Consider the following 27925-nt stretch of genomic DNA (forward strand, 5'->3'; position numbering starts at 1 on the left):
GTAACCCCCCGTGAATCCTAAGGAGACCCTGTCAGAGATTAGTTCGGGATCCCCTGCAGCCCTTTCAGAAATCCGACCCTACTCACCTCCTCGTCGCGTCTCACATGCGACGCAGACCCAGAGTCCTCCGCGGGACGCTCCTCCGGGACGGCAAGAGAACTAGTCCAAACTACGTTCCCTTTACCTCTGCGGCGACCCGTAGCGTAGGCGCCGGAGCCGCGGTGGCGCAGGCGCAACGTAAATGCGCCTGCTTACCGGGGGAGATGTTGCGGTTAGGCGTGCTCTGTCTGTGGCGGCGGAGACCTCTGGTGTTTGGGGTCCCAACAAAGAACCTCGGCCTTAGAAAGGTTGCTTCCGGCGTCTCTCCCCCGGGCAGCACCTCGCCCAGAGCCCTAAATATCTTCGACCGGGATTTGAAGAGAAAACAGAAGAACTGGGCCGCCCGGCAGCCCGAACCCATGAAGTTTGACTATCTGAAGGAGGAGGTGAGTCCGCGCGGCAGCAGAAGGGCGACGCCGAGCTCTGGCTCCGAGTCCGGGGGCTCCGGCCAAGCCCCAGCCGACCCCACATCACGTGTGACCTTGAGCAGCCGTTCTGCCTGAGCCTCTACTGTAATCCCTGAAGGGGTGGACCGGGATATTTGTAAGCTGTTCATTCACTCACTCACTCAGCAAATATCGCTTGAATTGTGTACATGTATGTCCTGGGCAGAGTAAGACCGCTACCCTCAGGGGGTTTCATTCTTATGCGAGTAGGTGAACAAGAAATGTAATTTCAGCCAAAGTAAGGTGAGGTACTAAAGTGAAGTGGGGTGAGGACTCCGATGGTCAGAGAAGGCCGCTCAGGCAGAGGACATGATGAGGCAAGCTGAGATCTGGAGAGAGTAGCCTTGTAATCAAAGGGAAGGACAAGTGTCCGTGAGGCGGGAAGGACCTTGTTGAGGCCTCCAGTGAAGCTTCCGTGAAGAGGAGAGTGGAAGAGGAGGTCAGGCCGAGAGGACCCGGGTTATTAGGGCGGTAAGAGATGAGGACTTCGGATTTTCTTGTCTAACTGAGCTGCCCATTCAGTATGGTGATCTCTGGCCCCATGTGGCTATTGAGCACTTGAAATGTGGCTAGTCCAACTGAGATGTGCTGTTAAGTGTGAAATACACTGGATTTCAGTGACTGAAAAAAGGATGCAAAATATTTCATTCATTTTTTTATCTTGATTACGTGTTGAAATTATAGTTTTGATATATTGGGTTAAGTAAAATATGTTAAAAATAATTTCTGCTGTTTCTTTTTACTATTTGAATGTGGCCATTAGAGGGGTGCCCGGGTTGCTCAGTCTGTCAGGCGTCTGACTTCGGCTCAGGTCATGATCTCATGGTTCATGGGTTCAAGCCCCACGTCAGGCTCTGTGCTGACAGCTCAGAGCCTGGAGCCTGCTTTGGATTCTGTGTATCCCTGTCTGTCTGCTCCCCCGCACCCCCACCCCCCTGCTAGCACTCTGTCTCTCTCAAAAATAAATAAACATTGGGGCGCCTAGGTGACTCGGTCAGTTGGGCGTCCAACTTCGGCTCGGGTCATGATCTCACGGTCAGTGAGTTCGATCCCCGCGTCGGGCTCTGTGCTGACCGCTCAGAGCCTGGAGCCTGTTTCAGCTTCTGTGTCTCCCTCTCTCTCTGCCCGTCCCCTGTTCATGCTCTGTCTCTCTCTGTCTCAAAAATAAATAAACGTTAAAATTTAAAAAAATAAATAAATAAACATTAAAAAAAATTTTTTTTTAAGTGGCCACTAGAAAATTAAAAATTAAATATATGGCTTTCATTGCTTTTCTGTTGGTCAACTGCTCTAGAGGAATGCAAGCCTGTTGAGTGGTTTTAAGCAGTGAAGCGATGGGATCCGTTTTATGTTTAGGAAAATTAATTAAGATAAATTAAGGTCTCTGATTTGTGCTGGTTTAAAAGACCTCTTCCTATGTCCACGTGGACTAGAAACTATGGGTTTCTGCTCTCTGTATATGCAGCACTAAGTTCATCCTAAGGAAGTGTTTCTTTGGGGATGAAGCAAAATTGAAGTTAAGTATAATGAACTCTTTCAAGGAAAAGCAGGAAACAGTTTTTGAGCTCCTTTGGACAGAACTCTGTGCAAGCCTGGCCTGACCAGGTGATTGACTCTGTTTCTTTTTAGGGTTCATAATGATATGTACTTAGAAGATGTATATTTCTAACCACTCTTCTCCAAGCAAAGCATGTAGATTACAACTTGACCGAAGCCTTGTCAATGTACAGGACTAGAATAAATGAGATAAAGCGTATGAGAGTTCTTTTTAACATAAACAAAAAGTATTCATAGTGGGAATGATACACCAAGTGTACCCTGCTAGAAGACTTCTGCTGTACCTCTTTCCTTCCCCTTCTCCCCCCAAAAGCAAATACGCATATATTCTGAACTCCCAAGTCCTAATAAAAACTCTGGGGTGTTTATGAAGGATTAGTGGAATGTGAGGAATATTAGGCTCCCACATCTTTATTCCTGCCAGATGAAGCTAGCGTAGCATAAGGAGGCACCGACCTTATGACCTCTTTTAGATTGGGGTGGGATTGGGGAGAATAGCAGGAAGTGCAGTCTCTTCAGGTTTGGTTGACTTTCTAATTTGCACATGTTGCTTAGAAAATTTACCTGTGTAGTAGTTCCACAGAATTTCTTAGTAGTTTTCAAGTAATAAAGTTTTTACATGATTGCTTATACATTGATCTGTAATAAACCCCAGCTAACAATATTTTTTCACTTTCATATGTCTCATGCTGGTTTCTGTGGACAATAATGTACCTGTTATGCTCCTGTTACTTCTTATCCTTGTGATCTTACAGCCAAATACATATATACATATACATGAATATCTAGTCTTGATTTCATTAAATTGACTTCTGAAGTAATTTGCCTCAATCTGTTTCCTAGGGTAATTTAATAATTATGTTCCTATTTATAATTTGTGGTCAGATTGAAAATGGGATAGGGAGAAGTACTTATCAGCATGTTGAAACATAAGTAACCTATGGATTGTTGAATGCTGGAAAAAGAGTGTTGCTTCTCTGTTATGCATACTCGATTTATACACATTGTTGCCGCTTGTAATCCTTCAGGTTGGAAGTCGGATTGCAGACCGCGTATATGACATAGCTAGGTAAGTGATGATTATCATAATAAAATACAATTTTTTGACTGGAAATTCAAGAGATTGAATGCTGAGAGCTTAATGTATGGAATGGCAGAATCTAGAGGAATTTATTACCAGGATTTTCAATGTTACACTCTAAGTCTCTCCTTTATATTATGTATGTATGTATATATATATATATATATATATATATATATATATATATATATAATATATAGGAGAACAAGTTTTCTTTTTATTTCATTCTTGCAAAAAAAAAAAAGCACAACTCCTAGCTTCTCTCTGAGCCTGAATGACTGATCCAATTTCATCTGGCCAAAAGCCACTAATGAAAACATTGCGGTTAAATTGTTGGTTAAATTACACCAACATGGGATGAATTTATTACATTTGTCTATAAAAGGAATTTTATAAAATCAAAAACAGTAATTTTTTAGAGATATTCTTGCTACTTAGAATCTTGGTATGAATTAACTTCATAAGGTAAGAAAAAGTGCTTCATTGTTACAAATAGTTACCCCCATTTCATCTGTTTTATTAGGAAATGAAACAAATAGTTCTCTACATTTGCTTGGATTTTAGGCCATTTATTAAAAATGAAACATTGAATTTTCTAAGTCAGTATGGATTGTACAGTCTTTGTATGTCTTAGTATGCCTTAGTACTGAGCAAAACATCGTTTACAGAGAGACTTGTGATTATGGCATGTCTTAAACTAACATTAACTCTTTAGAATTAAATCATTAAAAAATACCAGTCTAAAAAAAAGTACCAGTGTAAATGTCCTTGAAGTAATGTTCTATTGTTACAAAGTATAGTTTATATTGTCCACCCTGATCTTTTGTTGATTTTTAAAAACTAGCCCCGCAGATTATTAAATGTCTTATTTGTGGTATCTGAGGTCCACTTAATACTGTTACAACTTATGATAATAATAGCAACTCATATCCAACATTTGTTGAGCATTTGTACTGTGCTAGATACTTTCCATGCCCCATTTCATAAAATTCTCTCGAGTGAGGTAGTAACTTTTCCATTTTATGGATGGGGAAACAGATTCAGTAAGATTAAGTCACTTGTCTATGGTCACAGAACCAGTAAATTGCTGGCCCAGAATTCTAAGTCACATCTTTCTCATCCCAAAGCTGTGCACTTCAGCATGTCACACTGCCTGTGTTCACAGTCAAGATAGTGAGCATTTTGTAAATAAACAGTTCTTTCTCACGCCAGTTCTCCAATTGTGTACTGGTGTTCTATATTTTTGACATAGGTTTTTGACAGAAATTGGAAAAGGACTCTTTTGGTTCCAATAGAAAATATGTTATTAATGGATGCAATTTTAAGTTTTCTTGTCACAAATTTTTCTTAAACCTGTGGATGGCCTACACTTAGATGTGTTAACTGGTGTGGTTTAGTATGACATTTATTTAGAGAAGACAACATAGCATAGGGGTAGTAGTTTGGGTTCAGGATTCAAACTAACTGAATTCAAGTTCTGACTGCTGCTTATTAGTTGAGTGACCTTGGGTTGAGTTACTTTGAGCACAGAGCACATAGCACATTGCTTTGAATCTGGTAAGATTTCAGTAAAAGTTAGCTACTATTTAGTTGGTGTTTTGCTTTGTGTTTAGCTTAACATATTAATAGTTCATGATATTTTACATGATGATTTTAAGTCACCTGTTGCCTCAACAAATTTGAGAAAAAGATAATTAGTAAGTTCTAAATAAGTATGCAGATATTTTCATGTTAATTTACATTAGCTTCTCTTCATTCTTTATTTGGATATATTATCAAATTAAAATACTCCTACCAAATTTGTTCTTTGAATTCATATCTTGGAGCAGCCTCATGGAAAGCTGGTTAACTGTGGGGTCCTGTGAATGTCTGTACCAGACAGACTTGCTCTTTCAATATGTTCTCTGGTAGAAATAGCTTGTGAGGTGAGGCAGAAAAGGCAGATAATATAACTTTTTGAAAGTTGTATTCATTAATATGTTTTTATTTAAGAAAAGTTACTTCTTAATAACTGTTTTATGGACTGTTATTACAGACAAATCATAACTTCTGTGTCTACTTTTTAGAAAATTTTCCCTTGCTTTGGATGTTGGTTGTGGAAGAGGTTACATAGCACAGCATTTGAATAAGGTATATCTATTCAATGACTTAATTTACTTTAAGAAATAAAATTGGCTAATCTTAAAGTCTTCCGTAATTCAGCTTGTATCATATTTAGATTTTGATTATATCAAAATTGCCAAGTTTTTTTTTTTAATGGCAAATCAATAGTTGTTTTGTGTCTCCTCTTAAGTATTTTTTCTTAAAGTGGCTTTTCTTTTTTTTTTTTAATCCATTTTATACAGTGATTCCTACCTATAGTTTAAGTCTATGTAAGATATGTTGCTCTTCATTCCCATTCTGTGCAGATGTTTTTGATACTTCAAATTAAAATCAGATTGACATTCATTTGGAAAATGTGATTGAACTAATTTTTTAGCTGGGAAAAATATTTTATCATTTGATTAGAAATCTTTGTGTATTTATAAGTAGCCATTATTAAGGCTTATACCATTTTATTTTGCATTTTCTAATTCAGAACATAAAGACATTTATTGTTTTAACCCCTGTATATATGATACTGTGTTGGACACCAATTAAAGTGGGCTTTCTGTGTAAAATCTACTTCGAAAAAGCATACACTTGGGCAGGGGTGATGGGAGGGGGTTGTGAGAGGCTCCACAAACACAAACAGTGCTCAGGCCAGAAAACTTATTCATTGATTCTTCTTGTGTCCTCCCCTCCCACATTGAATCCATCAGCAAATTTTATTTGGATTTCAAAATATAGCCCTAACTACTACTTCTTACCACTTTCACTATTATATTGGTCTACACTGCAGTAGCCCCTTAATGACCTCCCTGCTTCTACCTTTGCCCCCAGTTGTCCATTCTCACAGCAAAGTAATCCTTTTAAAGCACAGGTCAGTTCATTGCCAGTCTTCTGCTCAGAACTTTTGGCTTCTTATCTAACTCAGTAATAAGCCAGTCTTAATCCATAAGGCCCTCAGTGATCTGGCTCCCTAACATGTCCCTGACCTCATTTCCTTCCCCTCATTCCTTACTTTTCAGCAATCCTGACCTTCTCACTGACTCTCAAACTGGCCAGGGCTTTGCATTATAGTTGTTCTTGCGTTCTTCCCTAAGATATCTGTGCGGCTTACTTCCTCGCCTCTTTCAGGTCTTTGCTTAAATGACCCCTCATCAAAAATTCCCTCCCTGACTATTCTATAAAATAAGGTCCCCATTCTCCGCTGGGTATTTGCCTTATTTGTTTCCACAGCACTTTTTAGCACCTGATGTGTTTGTTTATTTGGTGTCTGTCTTCTCTTAGGGAATGTAAACTCCATAGACTTGCTTGTTTTTGGTCACTGCTAAATTCCCAGTACCTAGAATACACAATGAAGATTTATTAAATGAACATTACATGAATAAATGCAAAGTAACTTGAAGTTATTCCCTCACTGACTGGAAAAATCAGGGGATGTGGTGGGGCAAGGAGCACAGGCTATTCCTGTTTTAGATTTGCTGAGTTTGAGGTAACAGTGGACTATATTAGTGTTAATGTCTGACAGGTAGTTGGAAATGTGTACTTGGAATTGGGGTGTTGAGGTTAAGAGCATTGCCTTGAACTTGGGCAGATAGGGATTTCAAATTTAGCTCTGCCACTTGGCAGTTGCACTTGGGTAGTCAGCAGTGGCCAGGTAATGATAGGGTATCCTTTCAAGTTGTGGGCAGGAGGTTCTTTAAGAAGGGGGTGTGCATGAAGTGGAAAGGATTGGCTTCTTTAACAGAGGAGGGGAGGACTACAACAGAACTGGACTTCAGACAGGTCAAGTGAAATAGGACTTGAGAGGAGACACACCGTTGTAGTTGATTAGGTTGTTAGTAATCTTTATAAATAGCGTGAGCAGGGAGAGTAGGAATAGATTATCAAGAATTAAGGAGAAAGACATTGGTGAGAATTAGAGTTGCAGATTGCAGACAGAACAACCAGAAGGTAGTTAGAGGTGAGGAGATCTTTCCAGATTGGGAGGCTCATGACTGTTTCGAGGTGAGGGAAAGAGACACAGAAGAGATAGATGAAAGATTTGATAGAGATGGTGATGGAGGGAGCAGGATCCTGTAGAAAAGAGCATAATGGAAAGTGTTAATCTTAGGAAAGAAGTGGTGCAGTGCTTTTTCCTTTTGGAAAGAAGAGGGGAGACATGAAACAGGGAAAATGAAACCAGCGAACCCCTATACATCCCCCCCCCCGCCCCCAAGTATCTGTGTTTATTTAGTCTTTTCTTTACTCTGTGTAAACTCCTTGAATGAACAGCTAAAAGAGGGAGGAAAACTATCCAGGACTTCTGTGGCCCAGGAGCGGGGGCCAGTTCTCAGCACACATAAGTCTTAATCCTCTGGAGTAAACTCAGGATGTTGATTACTCACACCTGGATTATATATTTTATTAAGTATAGTTAACTGTGTTAAATATAGGCATGGTTGTTTAAATTTAAATCTGTGTAACTTACTATGTGTTATTAAAGCTAGTTGTGTACTATACTGGTTTTACTGCAGGAAAATACCCTTACAAAGCTAAAAATTTATCTACGAATTATCACTTTCTCCTTGAGCAATTTCAGTAGTTATTTTGTTTTGTTAGTAGGCTTTTGTTTTGTATTATCTAATTAATTTTATTCCATTGCAGGAAACTGTTGGAAAGTTCTTCCAAGTAGACATTGCAGAAAATGCGTTGGTAGGTAGCTTTCTAACACTATTGATTTCTGATCTCTTGGTTTTATTTTTAGTTCTTTATTTTTATTTCCTTCAAAATGAAAATATCTTTATTGGTTTTTTTCTGATTATAAATATAACACATAAAAAAATTAGACAATGGAGGAAATATAAAGGAGAAGAAAATATCACCCCTGGTCCCCACCATTCAGGGACAACCACTGTTGACATTTGGGTCTCCACCTTTGCAGATGTATAGCTATCTCTACAATTTTATACAAATGATATAATGATAACATGCCGTGCTTTTCACAGGATATCATTCTTTTATATCAATGAATGATATACATACATACAAATTCCACCTTTTAAAATGACCAGATAGTATTCTAATATAAGAATATTCCATGGTTTATTTGGCTAAATTTCTATTGAAGGACAGTTACATTTCTAGTTTCTTAATAACCAACACTGGGAAGAACATCCTTATACAAAGAAACTTTGTACATTTGATTTATTTTTCTCTCTGGGAATAAATTCCTAGTAGTGGAATTTATGAACTCATCAATGTTCATCTTTAAAATTTTTATATACATCTCCAGACTGCCATTAGAAAGATATAATATTGTATGAAAGCACTTTTTTCTCCTGTTTGGCAGCACTGAGCCAATGGATTCTGTCTTTGTCAGTTTAATAGGCAGAAAGTAGAATCTTACTGATATTTTTATTTGCACTTTGATTATGAATGCAGCCAACCAGCTGTTGATGTCTTTTGGCTATTGGTATTTCTTAATTTGTGAATTTGTAAGTAATTTTGTGATGTGCCTGTACCTGCATTGTTGCCTTAGCATGTTCTTATTGTGTAGAGTTTGTAAGAGTTTGTTTTTGGGGGATATTAATTTCATCATCTGTGTTGTAAATATTTCCCAAAGTGTGTTGTTTACATTGTTTATGGGTTTTTAGAAGTTTTTGATTCGTTTATCATCATGTAGATTAGTCTTTTCCTTTATAGTTTCTGGCTTTTGAGTTATGCTTGCTTAAAATGTTTCCACCTAGAGTATGAAAATGTTCACCCCTATTTTCGTCTATTACTTTTATGGCTTAAGTTATGCCACTGAAACTTTCAGGCTTCTGAGATTTGTTTTAGTGTGAGATAGGATCCTGTTTATGTTTTTCCAACTAGCCAGTTTGTGTCATTTAAGAAACACTTCTTGAGCTTCTCTGTGACTCTGGTTTTAAAAGGGATAGAAACTGCCAAATAAATATAACGTTGACTTAAATAATGATTGTGTTAGTAATTGACATTCTATATGAATGTGTTTATTTTTTAATCACTAGAAAAATACCTTAGAAATGGAAATCCCTACTGTCAGTGTTTTAGCTGATGAAGAGTTCCTTCCCTTCAGAGAAAATACATTTGACCTGGTAGTTAGCAGCTTAAGGTTGGTAATCTGTTTGTACTTCTTCAAAATGTATGTTTTAAATAGGTAATTCGTACTATAAAATTTTAATTGTTATGAGATAAGTAAAATAGCTAATAGAGCAAGTTTTTTTTTTTTTTTAATAATGTTTATTTATTTTGAGGTGGGGAAGAGACGGAGAGAAAGGGAGAGAGAATCCCAAGTAGGCTCTGTGCTATTAGCGTGAAGCCAACACAGGGCTCAATCCCACAGTGAGGTCATGACCTGAGTGGAAATCAAAAGTTGGCTGCCCAACCTACTGAGCCATCCAGGCACCCCGGAGTAAATTCTTAATAACCTTTTTTAAAGTCACAAACCAGTTTTCTTGGTTTATAAACAATAAGATTTCTTTGGTAAAGAATTATAAATTATATACTCCCTAGTGGAGATAATATGATATAGTATCTTAACTTTTTTCTCCCCAACTTTTTTCAGCTTGCTAAAGCTAATCTATGATAGAAGGATTTTCCTTCCTAATACACGTTACTTAGTATCAATATTAATGGAGGCAGGAGTTGTAAAGAATATACTGGCTCCAATATTCAAACGTTAGAGCCCTTACAAACTCATTCTGGCAAATAGGGAAAAGCTAGTATTTCCTTCAACATCAGTTTTTCTTCCACACAGAAATATAGTCCCGAAGGTTATTTTTTTCCATTTGTGCTTCCTACTGTGGCCCTCCACATTTATTACATAAATATATAAATACTTATTGAATAGATTATAATATACTAGGCTCTGAGCTAGATTCTTTTGGGGAATACAAAAATGAACCCAGACAGAGATCCTGCCCTCAAAGAACTCAGAGTCTAATAGAGAAATTAAATATTCCTTTTTTTTAAGGCTTTTTTTTTTTTTTTTTTTTTTTCCAGTAATCTCTGTACCTCCTGGGGGGCTTGAACTCACAGATGCTCCACCAACTGAGCCAGCCGGGTGCCCCCAAAATAAAATATTCTTACTTCCCCTGTCTTGTTTTATAGTCATATTTTCTTTCAAAGATTCAACATGCTCTTCATGTCAGCACAGCCCTTTTGATAGCTGTTTTTAGGGTGACCAGTCACCCAAGACTTTGCCAGTGTTAACACTGAAAAGGCTTATGTCCCAGGAATCTCTCAGCCCCAGACAAATTGGGAGAGTTGCACTCTTGCTGTTTTCTTCAGTGAGTTTATAATCTCTTCCCTGCTTCTTAAGATATGCTAAACAAATTTAGAAAACTATTTGCGTTCTATCATGAAATGAAAAATATTACAGAGAATGTTGGTCTAAGGAAAACAGCCCTGGGCAGGGAGTCTGAATGTGAATTTTAGCTCCTCTGCTTGCTGTTTGCTAGTACCTAATTCCATTGCTTTCAGTTTCCCCATAAGTATGATAGACCTTATGATATGGTATGACCTTCTTAATTTTTAAAGTATCTAATAATTGTTAGACAACATTATGAAAGATAAATGTGAGCTTAACACAGTATGGTTTGAAATGGGCATTCAGTGCTATCCTGGAAGTCAGCATAAGAGGATGCCACCTTCGTCAAGATAGTGTGACCATACTCTACAGAGACTGATTCTTGCCATCACATATCACCACACACTAGGAGACGGTGAATAGAGGCAAAAGAAAATGGAAGAGATTTCCTAAATTAAGTTTTAAATACTTTATAGTATTATAGTACTGTCACATTTTCTAGTGTGACAGAAGGAAGGTTTTCCCCTGGGAATATTCTTTGCTTTAAAACTTACATGAAAATAATCAGTGAATTTTGATATGCAGTTTCAGACTTCAAAATTAACACCTTTTTTTGTGGCTTTTCTTTATATGAGTGATAATTACACTAATTATATGAATTAAGCTAAAGCAAATATGTTTTCATATTCTAGTTTACACTGGGTGAATGACCTTCCTAGAGCACTTGAACAGGTAAGAAACTTAATGTTGACTCCAATAGGCTGTGTTATTATTAGAAACTTCTAAATATTTCTGTTTTTACTAGAAACTTCCAGATGTTTTCCATTTTATACTTCTGATGATTGGAAATGAAAGTAAATCAAGTATTTATTATCTTCTATGGGCCAAATACACCTGATGCCCTTTGGCATATTGAGAAGTACATTGGGTGAGCACCTGGGTGTCTCAGTCGGTTAAGCGTCTGACTCTTGATTTCTGCTTAGGTTGTGATCTTGCGGTTCGTGAAATCAAGCCCCATATCGAGCTCTGGGCTGACAGCGCAGAGCCTGCTTGGGATTCTCTCTGTCTCTCTTTCTGTCTTTCTGTCTCTCTCTCTCTCCCCTCTCCCCTGCTCATGCTGTCTCTCAGAATAGAATGAAATGAAATGAAATGATGAAGAAGTACAGTGGGTGACTCCCCCTTGCCTAGGAATTCAATGAATCTAATTATGAAGTGTTTTAAATATTTACAAAAGCTTATATATTGTCCAAAATAACTTTGAATAGTATTGACATCACATTGATATAAGACATTTTCTGTGTGGGTTCCTTTTCTTAATTGTCTGTAAGTTTTTTCTGTGGGTAGGAACCTATTTGTTTTTATTTATATCTTCCCTACACCTTACACTTAGAGAGTGTGAGGTACATTTGTTGCTTGGCATTTATCAGTGAACTGGTGAGTAAAGAGCATTGTGTTCAGAGGAGGGAAATCACTGGGCCATGGAGTAGCCGAGGAAAGTTTCAGGAAGAGGGAATTACTTGAGCAGGGCCTTGGAGCATAGGTCAGATTTGGGGTGGGAAGGCAGAATCACAGGATGGGGGGAGGTAGAACAGCCTCACGAGGATGAAAGGACAGAGAGGGAGCCTTTTTGGAGATTAGTTTAGTATTGGGAAATGAGGTATGTTGGGACCAAATTTAGGAAGACTTGGGTAACAGATTAAGGAATTTAGAGTTCATTCCTTATGCAGTTCAGAGCCACTGGAGAATTTTGAAGAGGAAAATAACATAATTAAAAGGTTGATGGGCAGGATAACTTCCATATCGTAAGCACATACTGTTTGCCAATCACTGTGCCTTGTTTTATATTTGTTAAATAAATAACTCTGTAAGATGTTTTCATTTTGCTAGTTGGAAAACTGATGCCAGAAGTTGGTTCAATTAAAGAGGCTTCTTCTGTCATCCAGGCATGAGAGAAACTAAAGCTAGGTGGCAGTAGCAGGAATTAACAGGAATAGAGACTATTTGGGACTCCTGTAAAGGAGGAGTCAACTATTTGGCTGGTTGTATCTGAAGATCCAACCTTAAAGTTTTGAATCTGGATGCCTGGGAAAATGATTAGTAAAAGTAGGGGAAGGATTGGTAATGATCAGATAAAGAGAATGGAAAATAGTAATTGACAGAAATAGGCAGTTGGAGAGGGGAGTGGGTTTGAGAATAAGTGTTATGTATTTGTTGGTTGTGTTGGGAGGGTGAGTGCGAAGAGACAAATGTCCATGGCACAGGCAGATGAAAATGAGTTTAGCACATTTCTGGGAAGATGTCCAGTCTAAAGATAGTGATTGGGAAGTCATCCATGTGAAATCCATGGGAATTGATAAGCCCTCTGAAGTAGAAGCTGCAGGGAGCTGAGGAGGGAATCTTTGATACTTGCTAGGCGACAAGAGAAGGAAGCAACACCAAAGGGGCAGAGGGTAAGAAAGCAAAGATTTTACAGTTGGTTTACTTGTATACTGTTTTGTAATTGTTTCATGATACATTAAATATAAATTTAAGATGGGTACTTTGATTAGCAGAGCCTACTGTGATTTTGGGGTTTACTTCAGAATCAACCCTTTCCTGTAATGTTCCTCATTGTTGAGAATAGAGTCAAATCTATTTATGGATGGTAATTCTAAGAGTCAGTGAGTAAACATTTGTGGTTCTGGAATCCATTCCAACCACTGTTTTGCTTAAATTGTCAATTAAAAGTTGTTTTTGTTTCAAAGCTGGAAAATGAGTTAGTTACTTCTCATTACAGGAAACTAATATTTGACTAGGTTAATGTTGTGAATCATAAAACTTTCTGTTTAAATTAGCTTTTTTGCATAATAGGCTATTCCAACTTAGTGGTTTAAAACAACAGTTTACTTAGTTCATGATCTGGTGGGCTTGGAATTTGGGTTGGCCTTAGTTAGGAAATACTTCTGGGTCTGGCCAGGCTTACGCATGTGTCTGTGATCAGCTGCTAGATTGTCCTGAAGCTGGCTGGTCAAGAATGGCCATAGCTGGAATGCCTGACTGAGATCTGCTCCTCCTATCTCTTATCCCTTACCAGGCTAGCTCATTCAGGCTTGTTTATGACATGGTGACAACACAGGGAATCCTGTAAGGCCATCTCAGACCTTGGTGTGACACTGGCACACTGTCAGTTGCACTGCATTCTTTTGGCCACAGCAAGTCACGAGGCTGTCCCAGATTCAGGGAGAGGGGAAGTAGACTTTGTCTTTTGATGGGAGTTGTTACAAAGTGACATTTAAAGGGCACAGATAGAGGTTTGTGATTTTCGCAATCTATTGCACTTTAAACTTTTTTTCTTTCAGTATTTTTATGATTATACAAGTAACTGTGGGGTGCCTGAGTGGTTCAGTCGGTTAAGTACCCAACTCTTGATTTTGTCTCAGGTCATGATCTCACAGTTTGTGGAACCGACCCTGAGTCAGGCTCTGTACTGACAGCACTGAGCCTGCTTAGGATTCTCCCCTTCTCTTTCTGCTCCTCTCCCACATGTGTGCTCACTCACGTGCTCTCTCTCTGAAAATAAGTAAATAAACTTAAAATAGTTACAAAAGTAATATATGTCTATTAGAAAAGTTGAAAACAGAACATATTTTGTAGGTATTAATGCTATCAACTAATTATTAATATCAATAGGTATTAATGCTACCAATAAATTATTGTCTATCTTTACAGTAATATTATTCTACAGTGCTTCTCTGACCTGGATGCCTTAGATATTATTTATTAACTTTTCTGATTAAATAAGAATGGTAATCGTAAAAATATTGATTCAGACACCATGTATTTATTCTTTTAACGTATTTTTATCCTTTTAATAATTTTTTATATAAAATTTTGAGTAGTTTTGTTGTCTTGTGTTTATTACAGATTCATTATGTTTTAAAACCAGATGGAGTGTTTATTGGTGCAATGTTTGGAGGCGACACACTCTATGAACTTCGGTGTTCGTTACAGTTAGCAGAAACAGAAAGGGAAGGAGGATTTTCTCCACATGTTTCTCCTTTCACTGCTGTCAGTGACCTAGGACATCTGCTTGGGAGAGCTGGCTTTAATACACTGACTGTGGTAACTATCAAGAGAGTTGATTAATTCTCATTATCCCATTAATCACACAGTTCAGAAAGAACTTCTCATCTTAAAGATAGAAAATTATAGGTATTGATGGTATTATGGAAAGGTTTTGGCATTTTTTCTCTTTTTAAATTTAGTTTATATAAACATATCTTGACTGACACAGGTACAAACATAAAATTTTTAGTACTTGTTACCTGAATAAATAAAATAGCTCAAAAAAACCCAAACCTTAGTTAACAAGGAGGTTATTTTCTAAGACCTGTTATTCCAGTGCATTAGAATCTTCAGATCTAGAGTAACGTGTAATATGAGGGAACATTTTAGGTGATTGGGAAAAGGGGAGGTACAGGAGCACTTGTAGTGTTGCATCTCCCACTAGCCCTCAACTGAAATAGTGCCACACAAGGCAGAAATGAAGGTATCTTTATTCATGATCTAGGGTAGAGAATGTAGGAAAGGGGGCTGTACTCCATTAGGGCTGGAGAGATCTGGAAAGAGGACCTGTAGGCTGTTAGAAGAAATACAGAGTCAGCACAGTACAGTGATGCTACAGGGCATTGGTGTCTGACAGTTATAATTTGGTTCCTTACTTTGCCCCGTTACTAGGTAGGGGAATCGGGGTGGGGGGTTACTTCACGTCTCTGAACATTCATTATTTTTTTAAAAATTCAAATGTTTCTCACCTGAGGTTGGATGTTAGTATTAAGATAAAGGGTGTGAAGTGCCTTGACCATAGTAGATGCTAAGTAAATATTTGCTCCTGCCTTCCTCTCTCCCCCACCCATACTCCTTGCACTTTGCCATCCTAGGCTTCCAACTAGGAGTCATGTGGAAAGACAGTGGTTGCCCCCTTCCAGCTCCTTTCATTAGCAGAGTCATTCTAAAGGATGTCATTGCTGCCTCCAGATATCGGTTGAGTAGACTTGTTATGATTTTCCTAACTGCTCAGGTCTAGACACATCTCTTTCCTGGAGGACATAGGAATTTCTTGACAAAGATTTCTCATTGATGATAGATTTAAGATTGAAATAACTGTTTAAGGAGATTTAATGTGAATATTTTTCATAAAATCAACCAACCAAAAATAGATTGCCCTGTCCTTCCTTGCTTTGGTAGAAAGCATGGGGCATTAGACCAGTAGGGTCTCTGAAGTTGGAAAGGTGCTTCAAGGGAAGGGAAGAGACAGTACATTAGGAAATGACAGCAACTTTCAGGATTTCACAGCTGTACAGCTGTGTCTTATGTAAACTGTTAATGGCCTGAGTCAGAAGATACTGCATTCTGAGATGTTGGCAGCTGGAAATGGGATAGCTCTGCCTCATGTGAGGGTTCTGCTTTGTAATTAAAGCAAACACTGGCAATTGTACATAGAGGGATCACTGTATATTTTTTAATTATGTAAGTAGTAATACATACATTTTAAACATTAAACTGTACAGATAAAGTGATAGTCTGTCATTTGCCCTTAATCTCCCAAATCTTAGCTCTCTCCTGAGAGTAACGGTTTTCAAAATTTTGGTCCTAGGACCTCGCTACATACTTAAAATTATTGAGGACCTTAGAGAGTTTTTGTTATGTGGGTTATATCTATCAATATTAACCATATTAGAAATGGAAACTGAATTTTGGTATTTAATAATATGTTTAAAACTAACAATAGTCTGCCTATTATATGTTATCATAAATAACTTGTGTTTTGTTGGGGGAGAAAGAAACTATTTTCCCAAAGAAAATAAATTAGAAGAATATCATTGCTTTTCATTTTTACAAATTTCTTTAACGTATGGCATGATAAAAGAGCACTAGATTCTCATGTCTGCTTCTGCAGTCATGAGACTGTCTATTAGAATGTCACATATCATGTAACTTACGAAGAATCTGTTGTACTCGTGAGAGGCTGAGAGGTGAAAAAGCCAAATAGCATCTTAGTATTATTTTAAGAATAATTCTGACTTTGTGGGCCCCCAAAAGTGTGCTGCCTTGTGGTTTTGTATGGTTGTAAAGTGGATTGTGTATTTTAGAAAGATTTCTACCAGAAATGTTTAACCTAACATTAAAGCATTTAAAATCCTACACTTCTGTTAATTGGGAAATCTATTACGGAAATACCCTCTATATTCTTCTCTGAAAAATGAGCTGAATAACTCAAACACTAAGATAATACAAAAATACTGGTGTGGAATCTTCTTTATGGTTTATAAAATTAAGAGAGTTGCTGATTTAATAATCTATCCAAATTTGTTCCTTGAGAAACATACACTGTCTCTAATGTGCGGTATTAACATTATATCATAATTCATTTTCTAAAAATCCCATCCCCCAAAGCTTTTATATATAATCAGCTACACAGTTTTATATTGCATACAACATTAGGTATATTATTTTTACACTGTGATGGATTTTTATTTTCAAGTTAAATCAGTATTGCCTGTTTACCTTTATATGACTTTCTTAGTGAATTATTTTCAGAGTTAGTTGACATTCTGAATGAGGCTCATTTCCTTTTAGAGTTGCCAGTTTAATATAATAATATATTAGGAGAAAACTACAGATATGGTCCATCTTAATTTGAATAAGGACTTTGACAAAGCTATTGTATTCTTTTGATTGAGATGGAGATAATGCTTTTAGTTTCATTGAAAGATTGTTTTCAAAGGATATTGCTTAATGGCTAGGTATCAGGCTGGAAGGAATTTTTTTTTTAATCTTATGATCTCATAAAATAGTTTCTCAATGTAGAAAAATATAGAGAAGAAATTGACTACCCAGAGATGGTGTTATTAAAAAGTGCACATACAACATGATCATGCATATGTTAGCAAGAAAAAGGAAGTAAAAAAAATGTATAAAGAGAATGAGATAAACACAGCAGGTCTAAAGTGGAAAGAAGTCTCCTTTTCCTAACTTCAGATACTTGGTCACTCACCCCAAAGATGATCTTTGTTGTCTTGTATACACTTTCAGAACAATTTTTCATCATAGGCCACAATACAATTATGTCATTTAAACCTACATATGCAACCATATGTACACTCTGTTGGGGCACCTGGGTGGCTCATTTGGTTAAGTGTCCGGCTTTAGCTCAGGTCATGATCTCACGGTTTTTGAGTTCAAGCCCTGCGTCAGGCTCTGTGCTAACAGCTCAGAGCCTGGAGTGTGCTTCAGATTCTGTGTCTCCCTCTCTCTCTCTGCCTCTCCCCTACTCACCCTTTCTTTCTCAAGAATAAATAAACATTTAAAAAAAATAAATTATACACTCTGTTGCTTTTTTTCTTATAAGCACTCTTTGAGGTTTTTTAGTCAATAGTGTATCTTACGAGATCTCCCCCTACACGTATCCACCGTATCTACCGCTTTTTTTTTTTAACCAACTGTATAGTATTTCATTAAATAGATACAATTTATATAGCCAGTTCTCTATTAATAGACATTTAGATTGTTTCCAGTTAGTTTTTTGTTTTGTTTTGTTGCTATTTCAAACAATGCTGCAGTGAATATCCTTTCACATAATCTTGGCATATCTCCAGGTTAATTTCTGGCAATGGAATTGCTGGGTCAGAGATCTGTACATTGAAATTTTGACAGATAGGGTCAAATGATTCTCTAAAAGTAACATCAATTTATATGCCCCATCAACAGTATATGTGAACTCTTGCTTGTACTTTGTTTTCTATTTCTGAGGTTAAAAAAAATGTTCTTTTGTTTTGCATTTCTCTAGGAATTAGAGTGGATGTTTTTGATAAGTGTTCTTTTGGGCTGTGTACTTAATTCTGTGTAATGTTAAAGTCCAAAATTGGCAGGAATAATTAACACATTAAATAGAATAACAAAACACAAAAAATGACACTCCAAAGTGATTAGTGCAAATAAGTTGAAGTTTGAGATATATGCTGCGTTATGATACTAAACTTGAAAAAAAAAAAAAAAAAAAAGCATGAGTCCTGTATTTGGGGGCTAATTCCCAATATAGACAAACTCCTATACCTTTATGCTTACACAGATTTTTATCACATTACAGCCCTGTGCTGATTGGGCAGCCCATCTCTATCCCATGGTTGTGCCATCTGGCTCTTGCATCTTCTGAGGTTACCACAGCAAAAGGGATGGCTTGGAAAAGGATCATTAGTTCTCTATTACCTTGCTCTCTTCTTTGACCAGAAAAAAATGTCTTTCAGGGTCTGGGAAGTATCAAGGAGCACCGGACATTTGGGGAACATCAGTACTCTCTGCCACTGTACCAGTCAGTAGTAAACTTGTGGGACATAATGTCCCAGAAGTCCATTTGAGAAATAAACTTTGTGTCAGTGGTGTGCCTGACATTCAAGTGAGCCATTGCAGTATGACTGCATTGCTAGAGGTAGATTGAAGACATCTTGAGAGATGACCCTATTTGGCTTGATTCTGGTGCCACATTTTAGGAGATTGATATTGACTACGTATAGAGCAATGCAGTAAGGATGTGTAAAGATCTATAAATCTATAAATTTTGTCCAGAGGACTAACCCCTCCCCCTAAAAAATTACAATGTCCTGGAGGAGTTTTCAGAAACTTGAAGAGGGCGATGGTTTGCAGATACAAAACACTTTTTCTGTGTTGTTCCCAGGGAGAGACCTGGAACCAGTTGATGGAGTGTTAGGAAAATTTCTCTTAGAATAGTGACGGATTCTGTAATTTGACCTTTTCATAAAACAAGCATAGGGGCGCCTGGGTGGCGCAGTCGGTTAAGCGTCCGACTTCAGCCAGGTCAAGATCTCGCGGTCCGTGAGTTCGAGCCCCGCGTCAGGCTCTGGGCTGATGGCTCGGAGCCTGGAGCTGTTTCCGAGTCTGTCTCCCTCTCTCTCTGCCCCTCCCTCGTTCATGCTCTGTCTCTCTCTGTCCCAAAAATAATAAATAAAAAACGTTGGGAAAAAAAAATTAAAAAAAAAAAAAAAAAAAAAAAACAAGCATAAACCAGATGACATCTGTGAAGAATATTGTAAAAAAAAGTTTCTGTTTACCATGAAACATTGTTCTGGGTAATTTCTATGACCTGTTTTTTAATCTGGGTTTAGTGATATATGTCAAATGAATATTCCTTTTTCTTTTTAAATAGGATACTGATGAAATTCAAGTTAACTATCCTGGGATGTTTGAATTGATGGAAGATTTACAAGGTAAGGCACTTTAAAGAATGTTTAGATTCCATTTGAGACTCATATTTCGAGAAGAGATTCTTGACGGGCACAGGGGCTAACCACTAGGGATAGATTGGTGAGGAGAAAGCAGACTATCTTCATGGAGCTTATAAAATAAAATGGGTGAGGCAGACATCACACAACTGCCATGAAGATAAATGTTAAATTAGAATTCTGGTAAGAGCCACAAATTGGGGTGCAGAGTGCTATGACTGCCTATAAAATGATGGTGGGACTTTCTTGAAGCATACACCTGAGGCGGGTAGAGCATATCGGTGATTTTCTCCAGCAACAGTTGGCAGCCTGGATCCAGGCACAAGAAAGCGGGTAGTTGGGTTAGTGTACGAGTGGGATTTGTCAAAAGGGTAAGTCCTTGTCTGAGAGAGTCAATGAAGTCTTGTCTGAGGAAGTGGTGTTGTGCTCTAGAAAATGAAAATGAGTTAATTAGGTGAAGAGGGGCACGGCAGTAGGTCACAGGCTGGGAGAACAACATGTACAAAGACTCTGGGGCAAGAAAGAGCATGGCAAGTACTGAAAGGGTATTTGGCTAGAGTACAGGGAATGAAAAGAGAATTAAATAATGAAATTGGTGAGTAAACGGGGGCCTTACAGTCCCTGTTGAGATGATTTATTTGTCTTTATCTTAAAATGCCCCTTGAGGCATTTAAAAAAATTTTTTTTTGTTTATTTATTTATTTTGAGAGAGACAGCACAGCAGGGGAGGGGCAGAAACAAGGAGAGACAGAATCCCAAGCAGACTCTGTGCTGTCAGCACAGAATCTGACGTGGGGCTTGAACTCACGAACCCTGAGATCATGGCCTGAGCCGAGATCAAGAGTCGGATGCCTAACCGACTAAGCCACCCAGGCACCCCTTGAGGCATTTTAATGGAGGGGAGGTAAAGGGAAGTCATGATACCAGATTTGCATTTTGAAAGAAAATGGACTGGCAGATAAACTGGTTGAGAGAGACTCATTGCTATAAAGATTATTAAGAAATGATGGTGGATGTGCCTGGGTGGCCCAGTGAGTTATGCGTCTGACTCTTGATTTTGGCTCAGTTTATGATCTTACGGTTTGTGAGATGACAGCATGGAGTCTGCTTGGGATTGTCTCTCTCCTCTCTGCCCCTCCCCCTGCTCACATGTGCTCTCTCTCTCTCCCCCCCCTCAAAATAAATATTAAAAAAAATAGAAATGATGGTGATTTGGACTAAGGTGGTAGCAGTGGAGATTGAGAGAAGTAAATGGATTCTAGAGATAATTAGGAGGTAAATTTGACAGTCCTTGCTGATGGATTACATGTGGGTGAGTGGAGAGAGCTATTTCAAACACAACTGCTGAGTTTCTGGCTCACATAACCAGAGAGATGGTGCCCCTTCCTTGATAGAGGAAACAGTAGAAGACCAAGTATGGGCAGGGACACCTCTTAAGTTCACACGTGACTATTTTGGGTTTGAAGTGCTTGTGAAATATCTAAGAGGAGATGTCAAGTAGGTGGTTGGTGTGTGGATATGTGGTTTAGAGGAGGCAATTGCCTGGTTAAAATATGAGTCATTTGTGAATTGGTGGTATTTGAAGCACTTGCCTGGGATGAGGCCATGAAGTGAGAAGAGAACACAGCCAGATGCTGATCCTTCAGGAACCTAACGTACAGTGACTACAGAAGAGGGACATGTCTGGACATGTTACAGATGTGATGGCAGAGGCAGAGTAATGGAGAACCATTAGTGGGGGAGTGGACTAAAATATCTTAAAGACCATGGTACTGGTGATTATTAGCAATGAGGTCACCCAGGGTCATGGCAGGATTTGGGGTACAGACAGGAGCTGAACCAGGTGCCAAACCCTCAGATTATTGAGGAGAAGGACTGGGAGTCTGACAGCAAGCAAGAGTGGGAAAGAGGGATGGCTAAATAGTGCAGGTCTCAGCAGGGCAACGGTTTTTAACAAGTTAGAGGGGTAATGGCCTGGAGGAGGCTTTGAGGAGCAACAAGGATACAAACCCTATCTCTGCATCCCGAAATAGATAAGGTAGGCAGACATACATATCTGCCACTGAGGGTGCTTCTGGAGAACTGCTTTTCTCCAAGGAAAGCTTCAACTTGCCTAAGAAATCGTGAGCTTTGGCTTTTTATTACACAATCGGCATAGGCAGTTTTGATGAATGAGAGAAGCTGAAGCAATTAAAAACTTTTAATCTTTGAAACCAGAACTCTGCTTACCTACGGGCACTTTAATCCGATCCTGAAAAATGAGAAGATGATTTAAGCAAGAGAATTGTAAGGATAAGTAGCTTGCAGTTGTTTACAGATTTATAGTTGTTCTGACATGTTGTTGCAGTTCTCTCAGTAGTCCTCTGCTAACTAGTGTATCCCTAGATTGTAAGTGAGGAATATTAGTCCCAAGGGGACACTTGTCTGTTAGTGGCAGAATTAGATGCCAGACTCTTGCTCTGGCACTCTCTTACCTGACTCTACTACTGCTTTTGTCTACCCATTTGTAACACAGTTCATTTTACCCATCATCCAGCCTCCTCTGGGAATGGGACTTCTGATGGCTTTACAAGGGGAAAGATAAGTAGCTGAAAACTTACTATTAGAGTCACTCTTCATTCATTATAATTTAATACAGGGATTGGTAGGCTATAGCATGCATGCCTAAGATGACAGGGGACCAGTATAAATCACACATCCCCTCCCAAGCACTGCCCCAAGCACTTGGCTCCCCATGATGTAATCATGGGGCTCCTTCATCTCAAAGGCTTGAGTGTTGGTGGTGGGCTGATGATGTATCATTCAGACTCTAATGATAAAAATATTTCTCAAATGCAGCATTTACTTTTATTCTGCTATATAATAAATACTGTGCTCACGATTCATTTTAAGAGAGAAGCAAGAGAGACTAGAAATTAGATGTATCAGTTGGAAAAGGTTACTGCCCACTGATTTAAAAATACAGAAGTTACTCTGTGCTGGGTGCGGTTCTGTGAAGTTTTCTGATATCCTAATTTTACAGATTGGCAAATGGAGACATTGTGAAGTTAAGTGTCTTGTCTGTGGTCACACGGGATCTGGAATCCAAAGTCCAATACTGCCTACTTGATCTGCGTGCATTTTTTTCCATTAAATCTAACATAGTAAAATGCTCTCATCTCGACTGTATAGTTACTCATATTTTTATTCACTATCCAGACAAGGACTAGAACATTTCCAGCCCTCTCAGAAGGTTGCCCGATGCTGCTACCCAGTTGGTAGTCACTGCTTCCCCCCAGAGTTTTAAATAGGTCATATATTTTGAGGACCTCTTGCCTAATATTTACCTTAAGAGGCTTTTGCCAGTGCTGCTTTAATTTTTGCTGTACAGTCTTGTACATAAATCGTATATTTTAATCTTTGATTCTCTTATCCTTAGGAGGATTAAGAAGTATTATCCAAAGATAACTTATAAAAGTGATATTTAACAAAGTAGATATGAACATTAACTGGTTGATATTATGTTCATTCACTTACCATTTACTGAACATCTACCATGTGCCAGCTATTGAGTCAGTGATGAAAATACATAGTTCCTTATCTCGGGGAGCCTGTGCTCTGGTAGAGACACAGATAGAGAGACAGACCTAGGCATTTAACTATAAAATGAGACCATTGTGTTTTAAAGTATGGAAAAATGGAATCCCTAAATCTGCTTAGGGAGTCAGGGGTACTTTTGTAGAAGAGACAGGACCTAAGCTAAAATGAGTTTGCCAGGAGAGTGGATGGGTGGGTGCAGGTTTGGGCATTTGGGGCATCGCCTTCCAGGCCACGGAAATGGTCTGTGTAAAATGGAAATGCAAGAGGAAAACACACTTCCTTCACTTTCCTAATTAAGAAACTCCACAGTAATTCTGTTTTGCTTGAATATGTAGAATGGAGAGATGATGGGAAATGATGAAGAATAGTCCACCAGAGGCTTCTAGATTTTATCAGGTGAGCCTGGTAGTGTGTGGGGAGAATTTCATGCAGAGGAGAGACCATCAGATCAGTGTGTTAAAAAGCTCATCTTCCAGGGATGCCTGGGTGGCTCTGTTGGTTAAACGTCCAACTTCGGCTCAGGTTATGATCTCACAGTTCACGAGTTCGAGCCCCATGTCGGGCTCTGTGCTGACAGCTCAGAGCCTGGGGACTGCTTCGGAGTCTCTGTCTCCCTCTCTCTCTGCCCCTCACCCACTCACACTGTCTCTCTCTCTCTCTCTCTCTCTCTCTTTGTCTTTCTCTCTCTCAAAAATAAATAAACATTAAAAAATTTAAAAAGCTCACCCTCCAGCCTTGTTTATAAGGCATACTCTATGAGGAAGGTAAGACTAGAGCTAGCATGGTTCATCTCTCTTGTTACACATGAGAAATTAAATAACTTGCCCCAGGTGATACATTGTAAATGCTAGAGGCAGGGTTTAAGTCCATTGTAGCAGCCTCAGATCCCAAAATCTCAACCACTCTGCCTTTAAAAGGTCAGAGGCAGCTGAGATGGGAAGGAGAGTGGTCCAAGAATGAAGGGAGGAGGTGGGGAGCTTGGGTGACTACTTCCAGGTGTGCCGCTTTGCCTACTGGAAGATGGTGTTACCTTCAAATTCGTTTTCGATATTTTATATTGTTGCATTTTTTTGATGGTTGTAGTATTTCTCATTTAAGCTGCTGTTATTATTAATTCACAGAAAAAAGTCCAGAATGTTGACCTAATTTCACAAAACAAGTTGTGTATCAGCTGATGAAAGCATGAAAAGTTTTGGAGGCTTTCACAGTAGTTTTAAGGTAAGTTCAGTTTTTGTTGTTGTGTTTTTTAAGACAATACTCCTAAAGCATAAAATTCGATTTTTATGCAAGCAGTTGAACTTAACCTTAAAAACACTGTGAGAGTCTTAAACACCTGCTTCCTGGATTTTTCTGTTGTCCCAAAGCACAGAGCTGGTCAGAAGTCCCTAAAAGTGTTTCCCAGGTGGTCTACCATGACACATTGAAGTGCTAGCATTCCATTTTGAAGATGATAAAACTGAGTTTAATTAGAGTTAAGTAACTTTGCCCGAGATCCCTTAAGGCTCAGAACTGGGATGATGATCTTACAGTCTAGACTTTCTGCCCCGCATCACTGAACTGCTTCCTCTAGGAGAAAGGAAGGTGGGTGTGGTGGTTTACTTGTCTCGTGAGGCAGGGGGCGCTGCCCTGGAAGCAGAGTTGCTATGTTATGCAGTAGTACTCTTGAATTTCCATATCAGAACATTGTGCATAATAATGTTAGTGTCTGTAATACCAATTATTTAGAAGGCATTTTAGAATTTCTAGCACATCAAGTATTTTTCTCCTTCCTTGGCCCCTCCGTCGTAGTATATTAAGTATTTACATTAAATAAACCTGATTTCCACTGGCATTGCCTACATGTAATGTGTAAGTCACAGCACTGGGAAGGTGAACAGAAGTGAAAGCAGCACAGCCATCAGCAGCAATAGACCCTCCCAGTCCATCTCCCAGTTTACCTCTGGTCACTTGATCTGGCTGATACAATGTGAGAATGTTTTTAAATTAGATTATGTAATGGGTCTATGATGTTAGCCCTAGAAGCCTTTAGAGATCATCTGCTATGGCCACCTTGAAGACCCAAAGCAATTGGTCTAAGATCTTCTAGCTGCTTTGTGACGGAGTAACATCCACTTTTTGCTTCATGATGATTAATCTGTTAGTTTGTATGTTCTTCTTCATGAATTGGGGCTGTTGTACTGACAGGGCACTGGACATTGCTTTTAGTATCAGAGATTCATTACTTTAAGAAATAGTAGGAACCTTTTGGGATTGGAGAGAAGAAAAAGTTCATTTATTACAGCTGATATGTTGATTGTTTTTAATAAGGCCATTGAAAACTTGGAAGATTATTATTATTTTTAACCTTTAAAAATAACTGATATTGGGAATTTTATTGTTTTATTTTTGTGAAAGTAGAAAAAACAAAAGTAAGAACTGATTTGTGATTGCATAGTATATAGAAAATAAACATGAAGGATTTTTACTTTTGAAATTTGTGTTGATTTTGTGGACTAGTTTAAAATGTGGCCTTTCAAATTTATTTTGTTTAAACACGTGCATAAAAAATCAAATATACAGCATTAATTGTTAATGAACAGTACAAGAGTAGTAATCCTAGCTTTTAGCTATCAACTTGAAGGAAAGAAATCTAAATTTTGAAACATTAAGAAAAGTGCCCTGAAAAGAATGCACATAAGTTTTTCCTACACCTCGTAGTTCTAGTACTATCTAATGAGTCTCAAAGCCCTCTCCCAAGTTTAATGGTCAGGCAGACATCTGTGGCTTAGAAGGAGTGAGCCATTGTAGCAGTCAGTGCCCTGTCCTCCTCTGAAGAGCAGCTATAAAAGGGGCATAAAATGTGGCATCTTTGAATACGTACTTGCCAATTCCTGGTGACTCACCTGGAGGGCCAGTTGCCTTACTCTTGCCCAGCTGGCCCGCTTTAGACCACTGCTGGCAAGTAAAGCATGCTTATGGGGCCTTCCTCCTGAAAGTTGACTTCTTCACTGGTTTTACTATCCGTAATCTTCAAGTACTTTGTTTGGCCTTAGAGTCACTAAGAAGCCTAGCTATAGTCTGTTTTAGAGAATGGGGATGGGTATGGTGTTGGGTGAGAAGAGGTTAAATGTGTGTTGTGAGTGGCTCATGCTTTTGGCGGTATTATCTAAAACTGTCTGTAGTGTATTTTTAGGTATGGGTGAGAGTAACTGTGCTTGGAATAGAAAAGCCCTGCTGCACCGAGACACGATGCTGGCGGCTGCAGCGGTGTATGGAGGTAAGGGAGCTGAGCATCCTTTCCCCCCGTGCCTCACTGGGGAACCCATGCCCTGCCATGTTTGCCCCTTCGAGTTGCCAGTGCTTTTTCCTTTCCTGTAAAGGCCTCGTCAGATTTCTCGTCCTTCCTTTCAGAACACAGATCCTGTAGTTCCATATCCTTTTTCCAAACAGCCCTTACACTGTGTTCATAACTGTCAGCTTCTCAGTGTTGAGGGTTTTTCACATGAAGCATTTTCAGCGTCTTCCCAGTATCCCAGTATCCATTTCTCTTTGAAGGACACGACCTTTCATTGAGCAGGTTTTCTTTTCCTACTTCCATTTTTTCAGATTTTAATATTATTTGTCTTTATAGAAATGTACGGAAATGAGGATGGTTCAGTACCTGCCACGTATCAAATCTATTACATGATAGGATGGAAATACCATGATTCACAGGTAATGTTATTAAGATAAATCACTTTTCTTAGTGGGTTCATGTTTCTATTTAGTTTCGATTTTTTATTTACATAGGGTGGGGGATTTAAAAAAATACATGATGGCATTAAGGGATTTAATTTAGAGCTCTGTATTTATCTATTTCTAATATCTTTAATCTTTCATTATTTTCAGGCCCAACCAGCTGAAAGAGGTTCAGCAACTGTGTCATTTGGAGAGCTGGGAAAAATAAATAATCTTATGTCACAGGAGAAAAAATCACAATAAATATTTTATCCAGTGTTAATGTAGTCCAGAATTTTCATCAGAGATGGATAATTTTCACGTCTAAAATTACTACGTTTTGCAGCAGGAAGTCTATAAGTGGGGTGCCTGGGTGGCTCAGTCAGTGAATTGTCTGCCTCTTGATTTTGGCTCAGGTCATGATCTCACAGGCATGAGATTGAGCCCCACGTAGGTTCCACACTGGGTGTTGGAGCCTACTTAAGATTCTGTTTCTCTTTCCCTCTGCCCCTCTCCCCGCTCATGCTCTCTCTGGGGGGTAGGGGGGAAAGCAATCTATAAGTGATGTACTGTCAGACTTCTAGTAATTAGAATAACCTCATGCTACATCTACATGTAGTAACCATTTCAGTTTTACGTGGTTTCTGTTTTCAGACGGATACTGTCACCTAGTGATTTGAGTGCCTTATTTGCAGATTCAGCCCAAAAGCAAGAAGGTATTTCTCTGAAAAGTCCACAAATCTTTTCACATATAGAAATACCTGACTTGATGGAAAAATATTGCTCATGCTGA

The 27925-nt window shown here is 38.6% G+C and overlaps 2 protein-coding genes across 6 annotated transcripts in view; one reads left to right on the forward strand and one right to left on the reverse strand.

Moving 5' to 3' along the window:
- Positions 1-177, reverse strand: part of ESF1 (ESF1 nucleolar pre-rRNA processing protein homolog) — a 74103-nt gene extending 73926 nt beyond the window's left edge. The window contains exon 1 of the mRNA XM_049651150.1: positions 87-177. The gene's annotated coding sequence lies outside the window, so the exon portion shown is untranslated. The remainder of the gene's footprint in view (positions 1-86) is intronic.
- On the forward strand, positions 100-27925 carry NDUFAF5 (NADH:ubiquinone oxidoreductase complex assembly factor 5). Of its 5 annotated transcripts, XM_049651152.1 has the most exons (11): positions 100-485; positions 3131-3171; positions 5250-5313; positions 7915-7962; positions 9279-9382; positions 11272-11311; positions 14483-14680; positions 19782-19842; positions 26609-26692; positions 27047-27129; positions 27304-27867. In XM_049651152.1, exons 1-11 carry the CDS (start codon positions 105-107, stop codon positions 27394-27396), a joined length of 1197 nt encoding a protein of 398 aa, XP_049507109.1. In that variant the 5' UTR covers positions 100-104; the 3' UTR covers positions 27397-27867. The 5 variants fall into 5 exon arrangements, 4 of the variants coding, with proteins under 4 accessions (XP_049507109.1, XP_049507110.1, XP_049507112.1 ...); XR_007462144.1 differs by lacking the exons at positions 27047-27129; positions 27304-27867 and adding an exon at positions 24558-24654 and having other exon boundaries at positions 26609-26696; XM_049651153.1 differs by lacking the exon at positions 14483-14680 and having other exon boundaries at positions 27304-27925.

This window comes from Panthera uncia, assembly GCF_023721935.1.
Source record: "Panthera uncia isolate 11264 chromosome A3 unlocalized genomic scaffold, Puncia_PCG_1.0 HiC_scaffold_11, whole genome shotgun sequence".
NCBI lineage: Eukaryota > Metazoa > Chordata > Mammalia > Carnivora > Felidae > Panthera > Panthera uncia.